Source organism: Choloepus didactylus, chromosome 8 (assembly GCF_015220235.1).
Source record: "Choloepus didactylus isolate mChoDid1 chromosome 8, mChoDid1.pri, whole genome shotgun sequence".
NCBI classification, from domain to species: Eukaryota; Metazoa; Chordata; class Mammalia; order Pilosa; family Megalonychidae; genus Choloepus; species Choloepus didactylus.
In genome coordinates, this window is record NC_051314.1 from 45,476,328 (window position 1) to 45,496,923 (window position 20,596).

General features: G+C 35.2%; 1 protein-coding gene across 4 annotated transcripts in view; it reads left to right on the forward strand.

Annotated features, from left to right (window-relative positions):
- The window catches only part of TSPAN19 (tetraspanin 19), a 33,017-nt gene extending 12,654 nt beyond the window's left edge, over positions 1–20,363 (forward strand). For 2 of the 4 annotated variants that reach the window (XM_037847941.1, XM_037847943.1), the window contains 7 exons: positions 1,415–1,487; positions 6,828–6,952; positions 11,821–11,895; positions 15,903–16,013; positions 17,820–17,963; positions 18,923–19,006; positions 20,227–20,363. In XM_037847941.1, the coding sequence (XP_037703869.1) occupies positions 1,433–1,487; positions 6,828–6,952; positions 11,821–11,895; positions 15,903–16,013; positions 17,820–17,963; positions 18,923–19,006; positions 20,227–20,295 (663 nt within the window). In that variant the 5' untranslated portion in view covers positions 1,415–1,432 and the 3' untranslated portion in view covers positions 20,296–20,363. Of the gene's footprint in view, positions 1–1,227; positions 1,321–1,414; positions 1,488–6,827; positions 6,953–11,820; positions 11,896–15,902; positions 16,014–17,819; positions 17,964–18,922; positions 19,007–20,226 lie in introns of all 4 variants that reach the window. The other 2 variants (XM_037847939.1, XM_037847940.1) reach the window with 2 other exon arrangements.
- The last annotated feature ends 233 nt before the right edge of the window (positions 20,364–20,596 follow it).

Below are 20,596 nucleotides of genomic sequence, written 5' to 3' on the forward strand. Positions count from 1 at the left end.
TCCCTGTATGAGGTAGTCAATAGAATTGAAGCCAAAATATAGACCTCCTGCCTCTTGGGAACAAAGTGAAATAAATATCAGGCAGTCAATCCAATGAGTGTCCCATGAAAGCACTGGAGGAACCCAGGAATGAGACTGTAGGAAAGATACTGGGGAAGCCAATGAGAACTGGAGAGTTCAAAGCAGAGGGTGAGAGACAAAACCTGGAGAGATTCTTTAAAATGGGAAGAAGAATGTTGGGAGTTTTAAGGAGGAAAGTGGCTTCAGATAAAAGTAGAGGGGAAAGTGCATAGACTCAGATCTAGACCTCTCATATTTCTACTTAAAAAGCATCCTTTGGTCAACAAATATATTGGTTTCCTTCTGATTAGGGACAAATAGTTTCAGAATAATCTTACTAAATCTGCTTTCATCATGTCAATTATGCATGACATGCATTAAAACATTATAAAGGTATAATATTTTATAATCAGATGCTAACTAGAATTTTAAAAATGAAGTAGTAAAGAATACCCAGACAAAAACCCAAGCAAATTTAAATCCTTCATTACTAAAAAATGGAGCACCATAACCAATGAGGTAGGTGTTGATTTTTCTGTGAAAGTTTTAGGAAAATTGACTATTGGAAAATAATTTTCAATTAAAGACAATCTTAAGTTAGTTCCTTTCCTAACACTGTATACCAAATTAAATTATTGATTAATTAAATAACTAAGTTTATCCATTCATTCATTCCACAAATATCTTTTGAGAACCTGTATGCTAGACATGGGTTTATAATGGTATATAAGGCCTACTCTTTCACCTTCAAGATTAAGAGTCTAGGTGGAGAGAAAGAGAAGGATATAGGAAAATAGGGAGGCAGTAGATTAGGGAAAAAGGAAGAGTAGGCAGAGGTGAAGGAAAGCTATACAGTGGATTGAGACTGGAAACAAAAAACAAAAATATTTTACTTTCTGAAAATTGTAGAATTTCAGTAAGGCTGCCATTGACATGTTATACAAATGCTTTCTCAAGCTTGACTGCCTAGTCCAAAAAATGCTGATAAAGAAAGGTGGAGTTTCAAGAATATATTCAACAGATCTTTATATTCAGGAAAAAAAAATAGTTATGCTAAGAACTGGTATGAGAAGAATAATGTGCAAATAAATGACATGAATAGGCATAATTATTTGAAGATGTTATTTGGCTAATGTTTATAGTAAGAGTTGTGCTTATCTTTTTCAGAATCATCAGTGTACTGGGAGGAAAAGAATGTTAAGAAAAAATAAAATATTAATTTTTAAATACTTTCTAAATCTTATTAATGGAGCTTTTTTGGTGAGAATCTTGGTAATTATTTAACATAGAAAAATATAATGTATTTGTGTAGGCAATTATTTTTAAAAGTAAGCATCGACTGTCTTTTTTGTAGGTTCTTGGACTTTTACTCATGGGAAGTGGTGCCTGGCTTTTATTAGATAGAAACATATTTTTTAATGTGTTGGGTATGTATTTATTTTTATTATTCTGTCTCTAAATGAAATAAACAAGACATTCAAATATTCAAGGCATTTAAATATTACATACATGATTTATTCAGCAGGTGGCAGTATTACATTAAAACCATTAAGTATAATCCGATTTCTCCTCTGAAGTTGTTGTCAATTTGTTTTAGAAACAACTTATTAAGAAGATTACTTAATTACAAGACCACAAAGAAGAGACAACTTTGAAAGGAGAGAGCTAGGAATGTTGCTGGGCAAGAAAGATGAGAGAAAGAGGAATTTGTGGCTTGTTCTGTTAACTTGAGGTCTTTTGCAGACTTGTGGACTTGAAAAGATAATGGAAATCAACATGTTTGTTTTTTGTTTTCTCCCCCAAGTAAACTAATTTCTTTTAAAACTTATTTATCATCTACTGTCACCATCACAGGATCACAGATAAAATATAGGGTACTCTGAATATGAAAATAAGAATATAATAATTGAATACTTTTAACTTTATGAAAAAAATATCTTTACATTACCTTTATTTTTTCTTATTTTGTGGTTACTGTGCATGGAACTTTAGAAACCACAAGGCTCAAGGTTATTTTCATGTAAACATCCTTAGTTGGTGGGAAGGAAGGTATTCCTCTGTTTTTATCAAGGCTTTGAAAATCAGAGATTCTATGCCAACTATCAACAAATACAACCCAGGAACCAAATACAGCTGCTGCCTAATTTTTGTAAATATAATTTTATTAGAACACAGTCATACCCATTCACTTACATACCTTCTGTGGCTGCTTTTGTGATGCAATGGCAGAGTAGTTATGACCTAGAATATATGTCCAAAAAATTTAAGCTATTTGTTACCTGTCCCTTTATAGGAAAAGTTTGCCAACCCCTGTTCTATGATATATCTGTTCTAATATAGAGTGAGTGTTTTGCTACAAATGAAAATGAGAAACATAGTATTGAGAGATAATGCCTATGAGTTTTTGGCGTTTCTTGAGATTGAAGTGCTAACTTCCCTTTCCTTCTGGAATATCTGCATGACAGAAAGCTTTGAAAGTAGAAACTGTATCCCTCTGTTGCGGTTCAGTAAAGCTGCCAGAATGCATATACCAGAAATGGTTGGATTTTACAATGGGGATTTATTAGCTTACAAATGTACAAATGTCCAAGTTAAGGCATCAAGAAGATGATACCATCTCTGAAGAAAGGCTGCCAGAATCTGGGACACCTTTGTCACATTGGAAAGCACATGGCCAGTGTCTGCTGGTCCTTCTCTCTCAGGTTTTGTTGCTTTCAGCTTCTGGCTTCAGTGGCTTCCTCTCTCAGCTCCTCTGGGGGATTTTTCTCTCCAAACTTCTCTGGGTGTTTCTCTCTAGCTCTCAGGCCTTTCTCTGCATCCTTTATTCTCTCATAAAGGACTCCAGTAAAAGGATTAAAACCCCACTTTGAATGGGTGGGGTCACATCTCAATTGAAATAGCCTAGCAAACAGGCCCCACCCAAAATAATTTGCACCCACAGGAATGGATTAAAAGAACATGGGCTTTTCTGGGGTACATCACAGCTCCAAGCTACTACACTCTCTCAGGATCAAAGGGCAGATTTGCTTACTTTCCAATACAATAAAAATAATACCTTCTTAAGGGTCATAGGACAGGTTTGTTTGCAGCCCAATATAAAAGATTCAGCTTTTTTAGCTTAGGATTTCTCAGCTACAATGAAAATCCTCTGCATACATAGAATCCTCTTGGATCCCTCCACATCATCCCTGTGGAACTTGAGGGTTCAGGGAGCAGACATGATGCTCTTGTTCCTTGCTATGCAGAAAATAATAGAGTCCTTTGTTTCTGTCCCAGGAGTCTCCTGTCTTCTGTCAGCATCCATGAAACTGCTTGGCTAACTTGTTGGTTTGTAAGTAGGGTAAAATTTCAGACCCTTTGCAGTTTTTAACACTTGGTTGTTTAACAACTGTTTCTCAGTTTTACTAGTTAAGGGTAAGTCTGCTTGTTTTTTGACAACTAAAAACATGTTTACCTCTAGTTTATTGTGGTCATTGCTGTCTGACTGTAGGATAAATTATAGTGGGATCATGTGTGTATTTGTTGTTATACACAGTTTATAGGTCTTTAGAGAGCCCACATTCAAATAGTGTTCTCAAGAACTAATAATTCTATGAAGTAGAATAAGAATTTAATTAAGATTGCAAGGGATTATCCTTCAGAGTAGCAAATTATTATTTTGCAAATAGCTATCCTCTGTTTATTGGCACATGCTTTTTAGCTGAATTCATATGTTTCAGTTTGCTAAAGCTGCTGAAATGCAAAATACCAGAAATGGATTGGCTTTTAAAATGGGAGGTTATTAGTTCACAAATTTACAGTTCTAATGCCATGAAAATGTCCCAATTAAGGCATCAATAGGGTGATACCTTCTCTGAAGAAAGGGCGATGGCATCTGGGTTTCCTCTGTCACATAGGAAGGCTAACAGCCAGAGTCTGCGGGGCCTCTCCTGGGGTTAGCTTCTCATTTCCATTCCTTTCTCCAGAGTGTTTCTGGGCTTCTGTCTTAGCTTCTCTCTCTCTCAGCAACTGTGAGTCCTTGCTTTTTTCTCCCAGGGCATTTCTGGGGATCGTCTCTCAGCTTCTCTGGGACAAACTCTGGGCTTCATCTCTTAGCTTAGCATCTCCAAATGTCTTTCTGTCTGCATCTCCAAGCATCTGGGACTGTGTCAGCTCTGAGCTCTCTCTTCCTCCCTGTGCTCTCTTAAAGACTCCAGTAATCCAATTAAGACCCACCTTGAATGGGTGGGGTCAATCTCCATGGAAATAGTCTAATCAAAAGGTCCCACCCATAATTGGGTATGTCACATCTCCATGGAAACAACCTAATCAAAAAATCCCACCCACAATAGGTATGCCCCCATAGGAGTGGATTAAAAGAACATAGTCTTTTATGGGATACATAATAGATTCAAACCAGCATCATATAATAGACTTTTATATTTGAGAGGAAGTATGAATAAAGTAATCTCATCTATCTTTTCTGTTAAGCTGGAGTGTTGAGTTGATCAGTCCCAGAAAATTACCAGGATAATATTCTAATCCTGTACTGCTCAGTACAGAAGCCACTTTCCACATGTGGCTATTTAAATTTAAATTAATTAAAATTAAATAAAAATCAGCTCTTCAATCACACCACCCACATTTCAAGTGTTCAATAGCCACACATAGCTAGAAGCCTTAGTGGACAGCACAGCTTTAGAACATTGCTGTTCTCTTAATCATTAAATATATGGCAACAAAACCCCACATATACTATAGAGCTAACATATTTCTAAGTGGATATCAAGTAATAAAAATATTCATGTAGAAGAAAAGCTAAATATAAAAGTTTGGTATTAAAATAAAGTGCTGCAATATATTGAATAATTCAGCTAAATTTCAGTTATGTCTAACTGCCTGGTATCCTTATTATCTTCTGTTTGCATACTTTGCTTATGGAAAAGTGTTCATGATGTCTAAGTGCATTAGAGGTTTGCTAAGAGTAAATGGGTATGTGGAGCTCTTAAGAAAGTTTTCTGTCTCTCCTTTCCTTTCCTACTGTAATGACAATAATAGCTTCCACTTATTTATTGTTGACTCTGTGTCAGACAATGGACTAAACACTTCCTATACTAATTATATAGTAATTAATGTGGAACAAAAATCATTTTCCTCTCCTTTTTTCATTCCCTCCATCATTGACTTGAGATAATTCTCATTAACTTGAATCTACTTGCATGTTAAAAAGCCCTTATGTCTTCTTTAAATTAATTTACCTCTTTTTACGTTATTCTGCCCTTGCCTCTCCATTCATAATACCACACCATTTAAGACCCTCATCAGTCCTCTGCAATAGCATCCTAAATTGTGCTCTGACCTCCTTTCTCAGCCATCTTCCCAAAGCCAAAATGATTCATTTTAAATGAATTTTAACCATGTAACTTTCCTATTAAAATTTTTCGCTGTCTCCCCATTGCCATGATTTAATTATATAGTGCATATTTCTTGGGCATCTTCAACATGCCAGGTAGTGTCCTATGAGTTGGTAATATAGTAACGTGAATAAGGAAGATAAAGTTCCTGTCTTCATCGGCTTAAATTGTAGTGAGGAAGACTGGAAAACAGCATACAAGTTGCCCATAATTTGGACCTTGCAAACCTTACATGCCTCAAACTATAAGTGCCAACAAAGCTGAGTTCCACTCCCCAACACGTGCGCGACTGTTCTGTGTTTCAGAATGCTTCCACCACCCAGTGTGTCTATTTCCAATTATCCTTTAATGTCTAAGCTCAAGTAATCTTAAATAAACCTCCCCACATCTTCCCCAAACTAAAATAGGTGCCTCCCCACTCACTGGTGTGTGGACAAATTTTTAACAACTGACTCTGGGGTGAAAAGTCTTGATTTATTGTATTTACCAAATTCTGTGGTGTAAATACTCCCTCAATAGGTGATTTCAAGGTGCCAACAGGAATTTGTTTGCCTTACAAATTTCCTGAAAATTTAACAATTGACTTTTATAAGCTAGTACAAGCTGTGTCCAGCATCCGGTTGCCTCCATAAAACTTGATGCATATTTAATTCATTCATTTATTCATTTGTTAAAAAAATAATGTTGATGAACTCTTTCTGAGTTCACAGTGTATGCCACAGCATTAAGCATTCAACAGTCTGCTAACTCTATAAATGCATATATGCATATATAGTCTGTAGCACTTAGAGCTCATAGTCTAGATGATCAGGGAATATAGTGCATTGTGAAGAATGAAGAATGCCATGTTAGTAGAAAGCTCAGGCTGTTATATAAGGAGCATTTACCCCACAAATGTTGGGTACTCAAAAATTTTTTGATGAATTTTGAGTGAGTGAATATAAAAATATTTGAATTGCAAATATAGAAGAGGTCATCTGAGAAAAATTATCTGTATCATAGAAGACAATGAAGATAGTATAAAGGTAAAAAGATTTCCTAAGATTGAATGAATTCTCAATTATGTCAGTAAAGGAAGATATGTTGTTGCTAAGAGTAAAAGATGCAGAATGAGTTTTTTTTCAAACTATAGTATGTTAATTTTTTTTGGAAAGAAAGTTCATATTGGAAGCAATGAAGTTATTTCAGGATATTTGTTTTTCCTATTCCTTTGTTTTGTTTGGTTTGGAATTTTTTTTTTTTAATAAAGTTTAAAAAATGAGAATACTAATGGTTTGGCAACAGCTATTTATGTAAAACTTTGGTTGCTGTGTTTATTATTAAATAGAAAACAAAATTTCACTTTATAATAAGTAATTTTATGGTTTCCCACAGATGAAAATAACCATTTGATAATATGCATTTCTCATATGTTAATTGGAATTGGATCTGCTACAGTTCTTCTTTGTCTATTGGGTTATTTGGGAATTAACAAGGAAATCCAATGGCTCCTGATTCCGGTATGTATTTCTTTGATAGCCTGAATTTGTATCTCAGATTTTGAGTGTCGAAACCTCAGAAATGAGCAAGAGTGATTTATATTATGATGACAATGTGGTATAATCAGTATAATGTGTCCTTGGGGGCAACCCAAATTGAAGTGACCCCCTCCCCCAACACTTTTTGTAGGATTGTCTTAGTGATCAAATATGGACCTCAGCACTGAAAACTTAGATGTTTAATTTCAACATAGGATGGATAGGAATCCATCTCCTAGGATGAACCAAAGCTAATAGCTGAAGATTAAAATCAGAATAAAATGTATTAATGTCAATGAACAGTATAGCTTACCAAGGAAAAGAAAACATGTCCTGTAGTCAGAATATTTTCTCATTCTGAGAAAATGCCATGTGAGAAGCTAAATTATAATTGAGAACACAGTTTTTTACTTAACAAAGAGCAATATAACTGCTGAGAAGGCCAGACTCTGGTATTTGACTAGTACCCCATCTCCCCATAGGCATGTAACATGAAAATATAATTATAAGCAGGAGTGTAGAATCAGCATGAACCATTTCCATACATGTGGCAGGTATGAATCACAATCAAAAACCTCAGATGAAATATATATCAATATATTTTAATTATTGTTAAATTTTATTTCACAGTCACTCTCCTGCAAGCAGGTAGGAAATTCAACCACAGTCATTTTGTCCCTTGCTGTATTAGTTAGGGTTCTCTAGGGAAACAGAATCAATGAGAGATATCTATGAACATAAGATTTATGTGTGTGGTGCGCATGAGTCCAAATTCCATAGGGCAGGCAGCAAACTGACAACTCCAATGAAGATGTTCGATAAACTCCTCAGGAAACAAACTGGCAACTTCAACAAACTCCTCAGGAAACAAACTAGGAACTTCAATGAACGTGTTTGATGAACTCCTCAGGAAGTGAACTGGCAACTTCAACAAACTCCTCAGGAAATGCTTCACTGGTCAGCCAAAGAAGAAGAAGGTCCTGTATCTGTCTCTCTTAAAAGTCTTCAACTGATTGATTGGATTAAATCCAACCAACTGAATTCTCTCATTGAGGAAGACACACCCTTCACTGACATCATCAGTCACAGCTGCAGCCAATTGACTGATGATTTAATAAACCACACTGTTGGTTTATTAACCAGCCACAAATGTCCTCACAGCAATGGTTAGGCCAGTGCTTCCTTGACCAGACAGCTGGGTACCATCACCTGGGCAAGTTGACACATGAACCTAACCATCACACTTGCCTACTGGTCTGCTTTCAGGAAGACTGCAGAAATTTTGCCTCTTATGTAGTGCTGAACTTCTGGGTGGTCCCTGTGGATACTGGTTATCAGTCTATAGTGGCCACAAAAGCATTCACTTTCCCAGCCCACAGTGTCCTTTCAAGTCCATTCATTCTGCTCCTTGTATGGCCTATAATGGCAAAGGTGCAACTGCAACTCATCCAGTATGTACCAATGCAGGCATAACAGTGAAACTGTTCTGTAAGGTTTTGGTAAATGGCCATTAACTGCAATAACCCTCCCTGAGACTCAGAGCTCCCCAATGACCCAGCAATAAAAGGATCCATGCATGACATAGAGATCAATCCTGCCTACTGTTAGTAATTTCTACCTATTGTTGTTTTAATATTTCCCCTGGCACAGACATTTTAGGTAAAGCTAGAAAAGATACCCTCATTTCCCTCTGGGGCCTTGTGGCTACCTCACCAGGATGTTGCAAGGAAGACAAACTCTGGCCCCTGTTGCTCTGGCAACTCATAGATTTCTATCTCCCAACCAGTGACTCAGATTTTTTTAGTCAAAAAACAAAACAAAACAAACAAACAAACAAAAACCTTCATTTTCTTTTCTCATTCCTCTCCAAGTCTCTCCTACTCTACTCAAATTCTATCCTCTTCACTTTCCAGGGCACTTAGTATAATTTTCTTAATGGGCTTAAGATTTTGGAAGTGAAAGCCAGGGCAGAAGTGGCTTACAGGAAAACCTTTTTTTTTTTTCCTTGCCACATATTTCTGTTTAGGAAGAGGTGACACAGTGCCTTCTACTAGCATAGGGGTTGGAGATTGGAAAGGAAGCAAGGGAAAGCTTTAGGGAGAAAAACATAAACACCCCAGAAGTTTCTACCCCCATGTGATTCAAGTAATACTGGCATCCAACTGAGACCCCATTATAAGGAATAGATATGATACTGGATCCTGACAGGTTAGTTCCTGGAACCAAGACACTCAGCATCCCTTCTGGACATGCCATGGAAGGACACTTATGACTCTGTTGCTGTTCTCCTCGATTTACTAAAACTTTTTTGATGGATATATTTTTTATTTTACCTTATTAATGTGCACAATTAAGTTATAGGCAAATCTTATAGGCCTAGGAGCTCTTCTGTGACTCAAACATTATTTTGACTACCTCTTTGCATAACTCTATCTAGAACTGAGCAGATGTTAGTGTTTCAGTTTAACTATTAGGGAGAAATTTTACTTCCCTCTTTTGAAAATTCTTGGGAAGACCAATGATCATAGCAGCATTATCCACAAGAGCCAAGAGGTGGAAACAACCTATGTGTCCATCAACAGATAAATGGATAAACAAATGGAATATTCAGGCATAAAAAGGGACTGCACTTCTTATACATGCTATAACATGGATGAAATTTGAAAACTTTATGCTAAATGAAATAAGCCAGACACAAAAGGACAAATATTGTATGATTCCACCTATAAAACATCTAGAATAGGTTAATTCATAGAGATAGAAAGTATATTAGATATTACCAGGGGCTGGAGGTGGTATGGGAAGTGGAGAGTTATTGATTAGAGAATCTGTATGGGCCGACAAAAACATTTTGGAAAAAGTGGTGATGGTTGCACACCTTGTGAATGTAATTAATGTCACTGAATTTTAATCATTTAAAAATGATTAAAATGATTAATTTCATGTTATGTATATTTTACCACAATAAAACTTTTTAAAAAAAGTTCTTGGGCAGTACCTCATTGTGTTGTCATAAGTATTGATAGCACATAAGTAAGTACACTGAATTTTTCTTTTAACCATAAACATCTATCCTCTGCTAAAAGGTGATTTTCAGAGGTAAAATCATTACTTTCTGTGGTGGTTTGAAGTTCTATGTACCCCAGAAAAACATGCTCTTAAAGTTAATCCATTCCTGTGGGTGTGGACCCATTTTAAGTAGGACCTTTTGATGAGGTTACTTCAGTTAAGGTATGACCCACCTAATTCAGGATAGGTCTTAATCTTCTCTTACTGGAGTCCTTTATAAATGGGATGAATACAGAGAGAGAGAAAGTCATGGAAGCAAGAATCTGAAATCAACAAAACCAAAAGAGAAGGGAGAGAGTATCAGATGCCGCCATTTGCCTTGCCATGTGACAGAGGAGCCGAGGATCGCTGGCAGTCAGTCTTCAGGAAGAAAGCATCAAGCCTGATGATGGCTTGATTTGAACATTTTTCTCAGCCTCAAAACTATAAGCTTTTAAGTTATTAAATTCCCCTTGTTAAAGCCAATGCATTTCATGTTATTTGCTTTGAGCAGCATAGGAAACTAAACACTCGTATGTATATGTGTGTGTGTCTGTTTGTATAAACTGAAGGGTGTCAAAGATTTTATCTAATTAATTAATGAGGGAACCAGTAAGAAGAAGTCACAGCAGGTTGAAGGAGAATTGGATTTGTGGAGATTTATATTCTCTACAGACCTTATTCATTTGCATTTCTATGGGTAGGAATAATTAGCTTTGCTATTGACAAGAAACTTTTGCATTTCTAATTGTTTTCTATAAGGTAACTCAATGTAGTTGTAAAACAGTTGTAAAATAGTGAAAGATAAAGACCCATTTACCCATAGGATCAGAAACCTGGGAAGGGCCAGTAAACAACAACTATCTTGCCACTGAAAACACACTCAAGTAATCCATTTTGATCATTTCAAAGCCTTTTGCAATTTTTCCTGCCTCTACCAATCCCTTGTTACTGAGAATTAATGAGATATTTTATGTGGAAGTAGTATAAATCTAAACTTCTAAGTAGATATAAAGTATCATGACCATATTTTTTCATCTCTGAAAGTAATAAAGTAATTTATGTCAAGTAAGCAAATTTTAATTGACTATTTTAAAGTAATATATGTTTAAAATATGTGAAAATAATATTAACAGTTAATCAAAACTAGTTATATTTTAGCTGGTATATATGCAGACTGCTGACTGTTTACATTATTGGCAATTTTAGATAACGTATCAATATGTGCTGTTATGATGAAAAAAATGGAAATGGCCATGAGTTTAAAAATAGAAAATGGTCTAGCAAATAAGAAAATAATTTTACTTGACTTGAGATAGAAGTGCTTTTACTTTTCAAAGAAATAATCCAAATGTACATAACTTTACTATACCACTTGCTTTGGTTACTGCTTCATTGTGGAATGGTTTGGAAAGTAGGTCACGAATTTAGTGAATTCTTTAGTTTTAGCAGAATGTTGTGTTAAGTGAATGTCCACATAGTTGAATTGCTATCAATGACAGATTTCAGATCTGGATTTAAGAAAGTATCATCAACAGCTCCATTAGACCAAATAGTCTATTAGGGTTCTCATGAAATACTATCACTTCTTTCTATCTTACTCTTATCCAAATGCTCATTGATTTTGTGTGTGTGTGCCCTTCTATTTCAATAATTTCACTCATATATATCAGTGAAACTCAGTGATACCTATGTATATTTTAAAACTGCTTATTTCATATGATATGTATTTTCCCATTATTGTAGCATCTAAAATATACAATGGAAGCATTGTTGTCAGTTCTATTTTTCTTTCATTTTAGTATGCAGCACTGTTAATGTTGGCCTTTGGTGTTCAGGTTGCACTTTCAGCACTCATCTTCACAAAGAAAGAGGAGGTATGGAAAGTACATCCTTATAAATCCATCCCTTTATTCAAAGTCTAAAGAAAACTGGATACCTTAAATTATTGAGGCCTTTGATCCTATATATAAAAAAAAAAGCCAAAGGTAATGTCTTTGGGGGAAAAATGGATTCAGTGGAAGCACTAGACTTCTCTTTAGGAGGGAATCAGGGGTCATATTGAGAAGGTGGACTAAGGGAACTTGTCTTTAATTTCGCTTTCATAAGGTTGAGAAGGTTGTTGACAATAGCTAAGGAAGTGGGAGAAGGAGAGGTGATGCAGATGATGGGGAATCCATGTCACCCCAACCACTCTTGGCTATAACTACTGACCCAATCACTGGACTCTTATATTTTTGTAGTGAAATTAAGATGGTTCAAGAAATATATTTAGATATTTACTAATGTATAATAAATATATATGTGATATATTGAATTATGAGCCCCTCAAAAGACTTGTTTTTAATCTTAATTTGTGCTCTTATGGGTATAAATTATTTGTAAATAGGATCTTTTGAAGATGTTATTAATGGTTAAGGTATGGCCAACTGCTTGAGGGTTGGTCTTAATCCATATTACTGGGGGCCTTCAAAGATTAGAAATCAGAAGCTAGGAGTCAGAGAAGCCCACCCAGGTAAAATCCAGAGGTCAGCAGAAACCAGAAGAGCAGACACAAGGAGAAAGAGATAACCATGTGACAGGAGGTGGAGATGCAAGCCAGGGAACCCCAAGGATTGCATCAAGCCAGCAACAGAACACAACATACCTCAGAGAGAAAGCATTGCCTTGCCAGTGCCTTGATTATGGACTTCTAGCCTCCAAAACTGTGAGCCAATACATTCTTGTTTAAGCCAACCTGTTGTGTGGTATTTGTCATAGCAGCCTGGTAAACTAAGACAATATATTTAGCAATTTCATTTAAACAAGATGGACTGAATGATTCTGGTATTTCACACAGGTAGGGTCATGAGTGAGTAAATTAATTAAGGTAAACAAGATTTATATTTACCAAAATAAATTCAAAGGCACATAACAAATTACCTGAAAAAAACTTTGGGCAACAAAACTATTATAGCCAATATTTACTTCTAATTCTTTAAGGAAAATCAGTGTTTCAGTTCAAATTTCTGTCTTTGTATCAGGGGAGACTCTCCTGTACTAAAAAGAACATGGCTTGAAGTCATGCAGATCTGGGTATAATAGAAATCAGCAATTTACTTAATAGTCATGAGCCTATGTCCTCATCTGTAAAATAAGGTTAATGCCTACCTACCTTACGGAGCTGTCATTAACTAGCAACTTATAAAGTTCCTGTCATGGGGTAGATATACAAGATTCTCTTCTCTTACCTTAGTTAATCTTGAAGGAGCTCTGATTAATTTCTGTGGTTCCTAGTCCTCTCTATAACTGGAATCTTAAGTAATGGTCAGACCCCAACAAATTCTTTCCTATAGTATACCATTGTTCTATAACTTCATTTGCTCCCTTGTGCTTGGCATCTATGCTGGGTGTCTCATCACCCAGTCCTGTTGTTCATGGCCTGGCATTTAGGGCTAGCAGTTCTTCTCTCCACATCCAAAATGTGTATATGTTAGTATGTGTGTGTATATGGGGGTAGGGTGGAGTCGGGTTATGGATAATATTGGCTGCAGCAGGTGGATGTGGTTCTGGAAACTGATTTTGGTGGCAAAATACCAGAACCAACTAGCTTCTAACTTTTGAACTTGGTGATAGTGCTTGAATGTAACATATAAGGACCTAAACACATAAATATAGTTTATCAGAGTAGCTCATATTACCTGCATATTCACATACTCTTCTCTACTTATACTAAAAATAATATGAACTGCCATTTAATAATAATGACCATGTGCCAAAGACTGTGATAAGCACTCTATAGATATTATATTATTGATCCTCACAATGATCCTTAGAGATGCACTGTTAGTCCTACTGTATAGGAGAGGAAACCAAGGCTTTGAGAGGAGAAACACTGGCTCAGGTATTACATGGCCAAGTGGCAGTGCCTGAACTGAATGAATATTAGTTGATTCCAGAGCCAATAGCCTTGTTTATATACATCTGACTTCTACCTTCAAACTGGATTAAGGTTCTCTGAGCTTCTACATCTTTAATGCCATTTAAAGTACCTAATTCAGTGTTGGAGATGCACTAGGGCTTTGACAGAAACTTGTCAAATTGAATATGTGTAAGGGAATTTTATCTCTATAGTAGTTACATAGGTTATATGAAAGTCATTTCTTAGGTACTAAGTAGTCATTCATATATACCCTAGGTCTCCCAAAAAATGCTTTAGAAGCTAAATAAGGACATACTTGTGCCCTCTCCCCAGAGCAATATAAAATGGAAAAAAACACCATCTTATATTCTAAATAAAAATTAACTTAGAGAAGGAAATAGATTTAAAATACCACTTTACATTATCCTAATCTTCATAAATATATTACAATATAGATCTATAAGTAACTACAAAACAGTTTAACTTGGATATATTTTATAATTATTGTAATACTCTCATCAGTTATCTAGTTTTCATTATTCAAAGAAAGCATAATACATTGAGAGAGTGTTGGACTAGAATTCAAAAGAACTATATAAAAATCCTCATTTACTCTTCCTTCTTCATGTAAACACGAGGAAATGATTAAATTGCCTGAGTCTCTGCCTCCTTGTTCATAAAATGGAGATAGTTATCTGTTCTTCCTACCTTTTGGTATTGTTGAGAACCCAAATTAGGAATTTTTTGTGGAAGTTTTATATAAACTTTTAAATACTTAAGTAAATTACTGTTAAAATCTACCTCTGCAGAATCTAGATTTTGATATAGCAAGTTTTTTTCCCCAAACATTCAGATTTGATAGTTTTTGTGTCATTATATTAAAGGATAATTTTTAAAAATGCAAAAACATGACTCGTGTACAAATATAAAATAGACACATGTAAATGATTTTATTTTAAACCCTTAATTAGTGAGGGGACAATAAGATGTAAAAACCAGTTCAAAGGAGAATCCAAAGAGAAGACACATATATAGACAATCATAATAGATGCAAAACCAGCTTGGGGGAGATTGGGGGGGTCAATTGTACTCTCCATCAGTAAAAACTCAGTTGCATTTCTGTTACTAAGAATCACTGGCATTACTGTAATTTCCCACAATTTACAAAGTTGTAAAGCAAATTAACTTAAATCTGCCAGGGCTGCTGTAACAAAGTACCACAGACTGGTTGGCTTAAGCAATAGAAATTTATTATCTCACGATTCTGGAGGCTAGAATTCTAAAATCAAGGTGTTGGCAGGGCCATGCATCCTCTTAGAGGGGAGAATTTGTTCCATACCTCTCCCTGGCTCCTAGTGGGGGGCTGGCAATTCATGACATTCCTTGGTTTGTAGCTGCCTAACTCAGTCTCTGCCTCTGTCACATTGTCTCCTCTCTCTTTCTGTTTCTCTTCTCTGTGTGTCCAAATTTCCTCTCCTTTGAAGGACACCAGTTATATTGGATTAGGGCCCACCCTGATCCAGTTTGTCCTTATTTTACTTAATAGCATCTTCAAAGATCCTGTTTACAAGTAAGTTCACATTCTCAAGACTGGGAGAAGGGCAAACAACAGTGAAAGGCCCAGACCCCCAGTGAATCAGAGAACTGAGAAAGCCTGATTTTCCATTGAAAAGGCACTCAATGTTTTTTTGGTTCATTTCAATGTTTTTCACAATTTTTCCTGAGAGTTCGAAAAGAAACCTAGAAATTTTAGACCTTCAGGAGAATAGCACTTAACTTCTTCCCTAATCATTCTTCTTATAGATCACCAAGTAAAAGACCAAACACTTCAACACTCACTGAGATTGCTAAAAATATTTATAGGGAAGGAAAAAAAAACACTTAAAATTAAGCAGAAACAGCAAACCAAAATTGAATACTCTTCTGAGGAACCATCAGGGAATATTTCTCTCAGGTTTTCCTTTTTGATACATTTTTTAACAGGTTTTCCAAGTATGGCGTGATAAAATTGATTTGATCATTTCCAAGTACGGATATAAAGATATGCCTGAAGACATAACCCAAAGGACTATTCCGAATGCTTTACAGAAAACAGTAAGATGGAATTAGTATAATTAGATGCCAAAATAGCCACTGTAGGGTGGTGGGTAGGATAGTGAGGTGAAGGGGGAAGGGACAGAAGAAAGACAAGCTCTTGTAGTATTTCCAAACCAACTGGATGGGAGGCATTTGCCCCATTTACAAATCTTGAATTCTATCCTCTTTTTTGTAACTTCTATTTCTTTTTCTGGGTTAATTGATGTACATTTTAACCTGATTTCACCTGTAAAAGTGTTGGTAGTTCTATGCCAAATGGGGTCTGCTCTGCCACATCCAATGGGAGATAAGTCTAAGCAGTAGACCCGGTTGGCTGCAGAGTAGTATGGTCATTAATATTTGAACCTGAATGCCAGGATTACAACACAGTAGCTTTGTTACTCTGAACAAGTATCCCTCTAAACCTCAGGTTCCTTATTAGTAAAACGGGCAGATAACCCATTTTATGGTTCTGGTTGGCAGGAGTAAGTGAAATAAAATATAGAATATATAGAAAGTCTTGACTCTGGACCCCAGTAAGCAACTAATATTTATTAGCTAACTTTGTTAAGGTTATTATTTCACAGTTCAGATTTAGTAATTTACCCAGGTCACACAGCTAATAAATGGCAGAACCAAAAGTCAAACCCAGACAATTTCGCACCAGATTTTGTACTCTTAACTGCTACACTAGATGCCTCACATAAAGAGTAGCTATTACCTTTAGTACATGTTATAACGAAAATACATTTTAAGAGAATTCAAATATAATTCCAGATGTTTTCACTTGTCCTTTTTTTCTTCTGATGTATGTAATTGGTCCATGTATTGAGTTTTCAGACTACATTATGACTTACAGCAGGGGACTGAACCTTTCTGCATTCACAAACTGATAAACAAGAATATAGCTCTTTGTAGACCTCTCTATTATTAATAAGATTCAGTTTTTAGTTACTAGCCATGAATATAATTGAGATATATGCAAATTTAGTTGGTAAACTAATCTTCAGTTTTTCAAAACCCTGTATCTGAAGCACTATCTTAATCATTCAACATTTCAGTAAGATTCTTGGTCTATATTGTAGCATAAATTGTTCCGATGTTATAACTTTCAGTAACATGTTTAGAAAACAATGAAATACCCTCTTCAACTTTCTCGTATTTTCTAGGTGACAGAACAGATAAGGTGATTCTTTCACATCCTTCTGACTCAATTTAATAGGATTCCAGAATCAGCACTGAAAAAGAAACATTTCTTAGAAGTTGGATAATTTCTATGACTACTTTTATCATCTTTTTTGGTCTTTGTGGCAATTTTTCACACAATACAAAATTGAAAGTTGACATCTCACATTAATCCTAAGAAAGTAGAAATAACTCTGAAACTCTTTTTATGTATATTAAACAGTGGCAGCATATTCTGGATAAATATAGCAGGAACTGATGTAGTTAGCAGTGCGATATGGCTCTGGTGATTCTCTGTTGTATGGTCTAATTGTAAACAGAGTTTGCAGCTCTAGTAGATCAGGTATTGCTTCCATCCTGGACTCCTATGAAGATAAAATTTGGTTATAATAATTTCATCCAAATATAGCCCACTACATATGAGTAGAGATCTTTAGCTCTGATTAACAAAAACAATAGCAGCAATAAAGTAGAGAATTAAACAAACAAAAATATACATTTTAAAAATCCATTACATTTCAGTAGAGAACAAATTAATAAATCATCTTCCTAACAAAACCCAATTTAATATGCATAGGAATCATATAATTAATTGCATTTTGAATATTTTATAGTAAAAGTCATAAATCTTTTTCCTAGTTCCAGTGTTGTGGCCAACACAATGACACAGATTGGACAAAGAATAAAAATAAAGAAAATTCAGAACAGGAGCCATGTTCTTGCACAAATTCTACATTACGAAAATGGGTTTGTGGTGAGCCACTGAATGCAACACACCTAGAGGTAAAGATGTCAAGCCTTTCCAAGTGTTTATACTGCCTTTTTTTTTTCAATAGTTATTTTAGAATTCTGAGCAATTATTTTTATAAAGACAATGTTATTCCTGGTGCTTAGGTTCTTGAGCTACTTCACCAAATCTAACCCATAATTAGGTGAATTGTAGTATTATTTTAGGCATATAATAAATTAATTAAATCAATTTTGGGGGTATGTGATCTAAGTGCTCCTGAAACTGGGGATACCATCAACCTTTCTCCCCAACCCTCCTTCCTAAAGCCCTGCAGATAGAGGAGGTACTTTTGACGTAGCCCAAGTGTATAGGATTTGTTACAGAGCTACAATACCAGAAGTAAAGGGGCATAGGGGTTGGCAAAGAAAAGAAGGGAGAGGACCTTACTGATGGTGTTTGGATGGATGTGGCAGAAGCAAGAGTAGAGGCTTATTTGAAACAATTTCTATTTAGAAGTGTGGGATATTGGTAAAATAGGAATTTCCATCCCAAGAACTGATTATACTTTGTATAGTTTACAAACTGGTGTATCTTAAGTAAAATTATGTACTCTTAATTTTGATATATCCTTTCAATTATATAACCCATTCATAGATAAATAAAATCTTATGTTTTCTTAAAAGTTTCACCTCCTATTTGGGAAATAATCACCTTACATGGTGGATTACTTTATACCCTGCTGAATTATAGAGGTCTACAGAAAACCAATCCTTTACCCAAACTTAATAAATTTCTGATTTTAATACATCTTAGCAACTTTAACAGTAGCAACTTAAGTGGCCTGCTGTCATATGCAGCTCCCTAGACTATAAATGTAGTCTCAAAGTAGCCATTGCCTTTTTAATTCAGATTTTGATAAATTATTAATCTCTATGTATCTCTTCTTTGGACTAGAATTATCTATAAAACCATTTCCATCATCAAGTCAATCTAAGTAACTTCTTTTCCTTAGAGTTGTGAAAATAAATTCAAGACATGGTATGATACTAATGTTTTAACATTGATTGGAATTAACTTTGGATTCTTGGCTTCAGAGGTAAGCTTTTGTTTATATGTCTAAAGAAGAAACATAAGTATAAACTATGCAGAATAGACTGCAAAACAACAAGGTTTAGACTCTGTTCAGACAAGTTAATCAAGTAGGAGACTTTTTACATGTAGTAGGGGTATAGATCCCAGCTGGAGGTGATATCCTTCAATCAGTCAGACGGGTGGAGCCTGCGATAAGTTGTCTTCAAGCAGATAGTGGATTCATTGCTATGCTATATAAAAAATAATAATAATTTGTATCTTGGCAGTATGAGCACCATTATGGCCAGTCTACAAGTTGACAAATGCCTGAAATCTAGGCAGATGTTTGACATTAATTAAGATTTATTCAACCACATGCTCATTAATTCATTTAATCATTCAATACTTTGGGGGTGGGGATTGGACATCTACTGTACCAGATGTTGGAGATACAATGAGAAGCAAAATGCACACAGTCCATGACCTCACAAGATGTCAGATGCAGAGATGCGATTCAGAAGTCAGCTCCATTCTCCTGTTTGATCTGTGCTGTGAGTCAAAGAAGCTGTAGGAGTGGGCAGATTATTATGACCATAGCATTGGAACAAAGAAAAAAGATAATGTATAGTTTGACCAAAATAGGATTCTGATCTTGATTTTGATTTTCTGTTAATTCACAAAGCCACTGACCCAAGGATCCTTAAATTCTCTTCAACTGGTAACAGTTTTAGTCCCAGAATAATCATAAATCAAAACATGCATTTAAGCCTTAATATCATTCTTTTCTAATGTTTATTCTCTACTGTGTTCATTCTGGGTGTTTAAGACAAGACTGAAGTAGAGGGTAGTATAATACCTGTTTTATCTTCTAACTTTTGAACACCACTTTTCAAGATCCTGTACCGAAATTAAGCAGTTTTGTAGATTTGAGGACATAGAAAGATGATAAACAAGGACCAGATTAGCAGTTCATCAAGGCATTGAGCCCAATGAAAGCCCATAACATCTAATAATCTGTTTTAATTCCCTCCATACCTGAACTTGGTGTCAGATTGGTTACTCTAGAATGCTTTGCAGATTTCTTATTTACAATAATATATACCCTATTCTGAGATTTTTCCCACCTTCTATGAGCTCTTTTCCTATTACAATATGCACTTTTGTGATTATGCAGTGAGTGTTAACTTTAAAATTAATCTTGTTGATTAAATTTTGATTAATCCTTATTGCTTTTTTATCTTCCAGATTTTGCAAGTCTCATTAACTGTTTCTTTCTCCAGATGTATCAAGAATAAAATATATGCAGAAATGTGATTTATGGATTTTGATTTGTCCAGAAGGCGCTGGTTTATTCTCAAAATAATCATATTGTATTATTTGTTCCCCCCCAAATTTTGAATAACATTTATTAAGTAATTAATCAATTACTTAATGACCCAATCATTAATTATATGTAATATAGAATTATTGAATATTATAGTAAAGCAGTCCATGAAATGTTATTAATCTGGTTTTTCAAAATAACAAATTCTGCAGTTCAGGACTTTACCTTGATTTGTTTTCTGAATTCAGATGGTATCATCATACATACTGAATTCAAAATGTAATGAAGTAT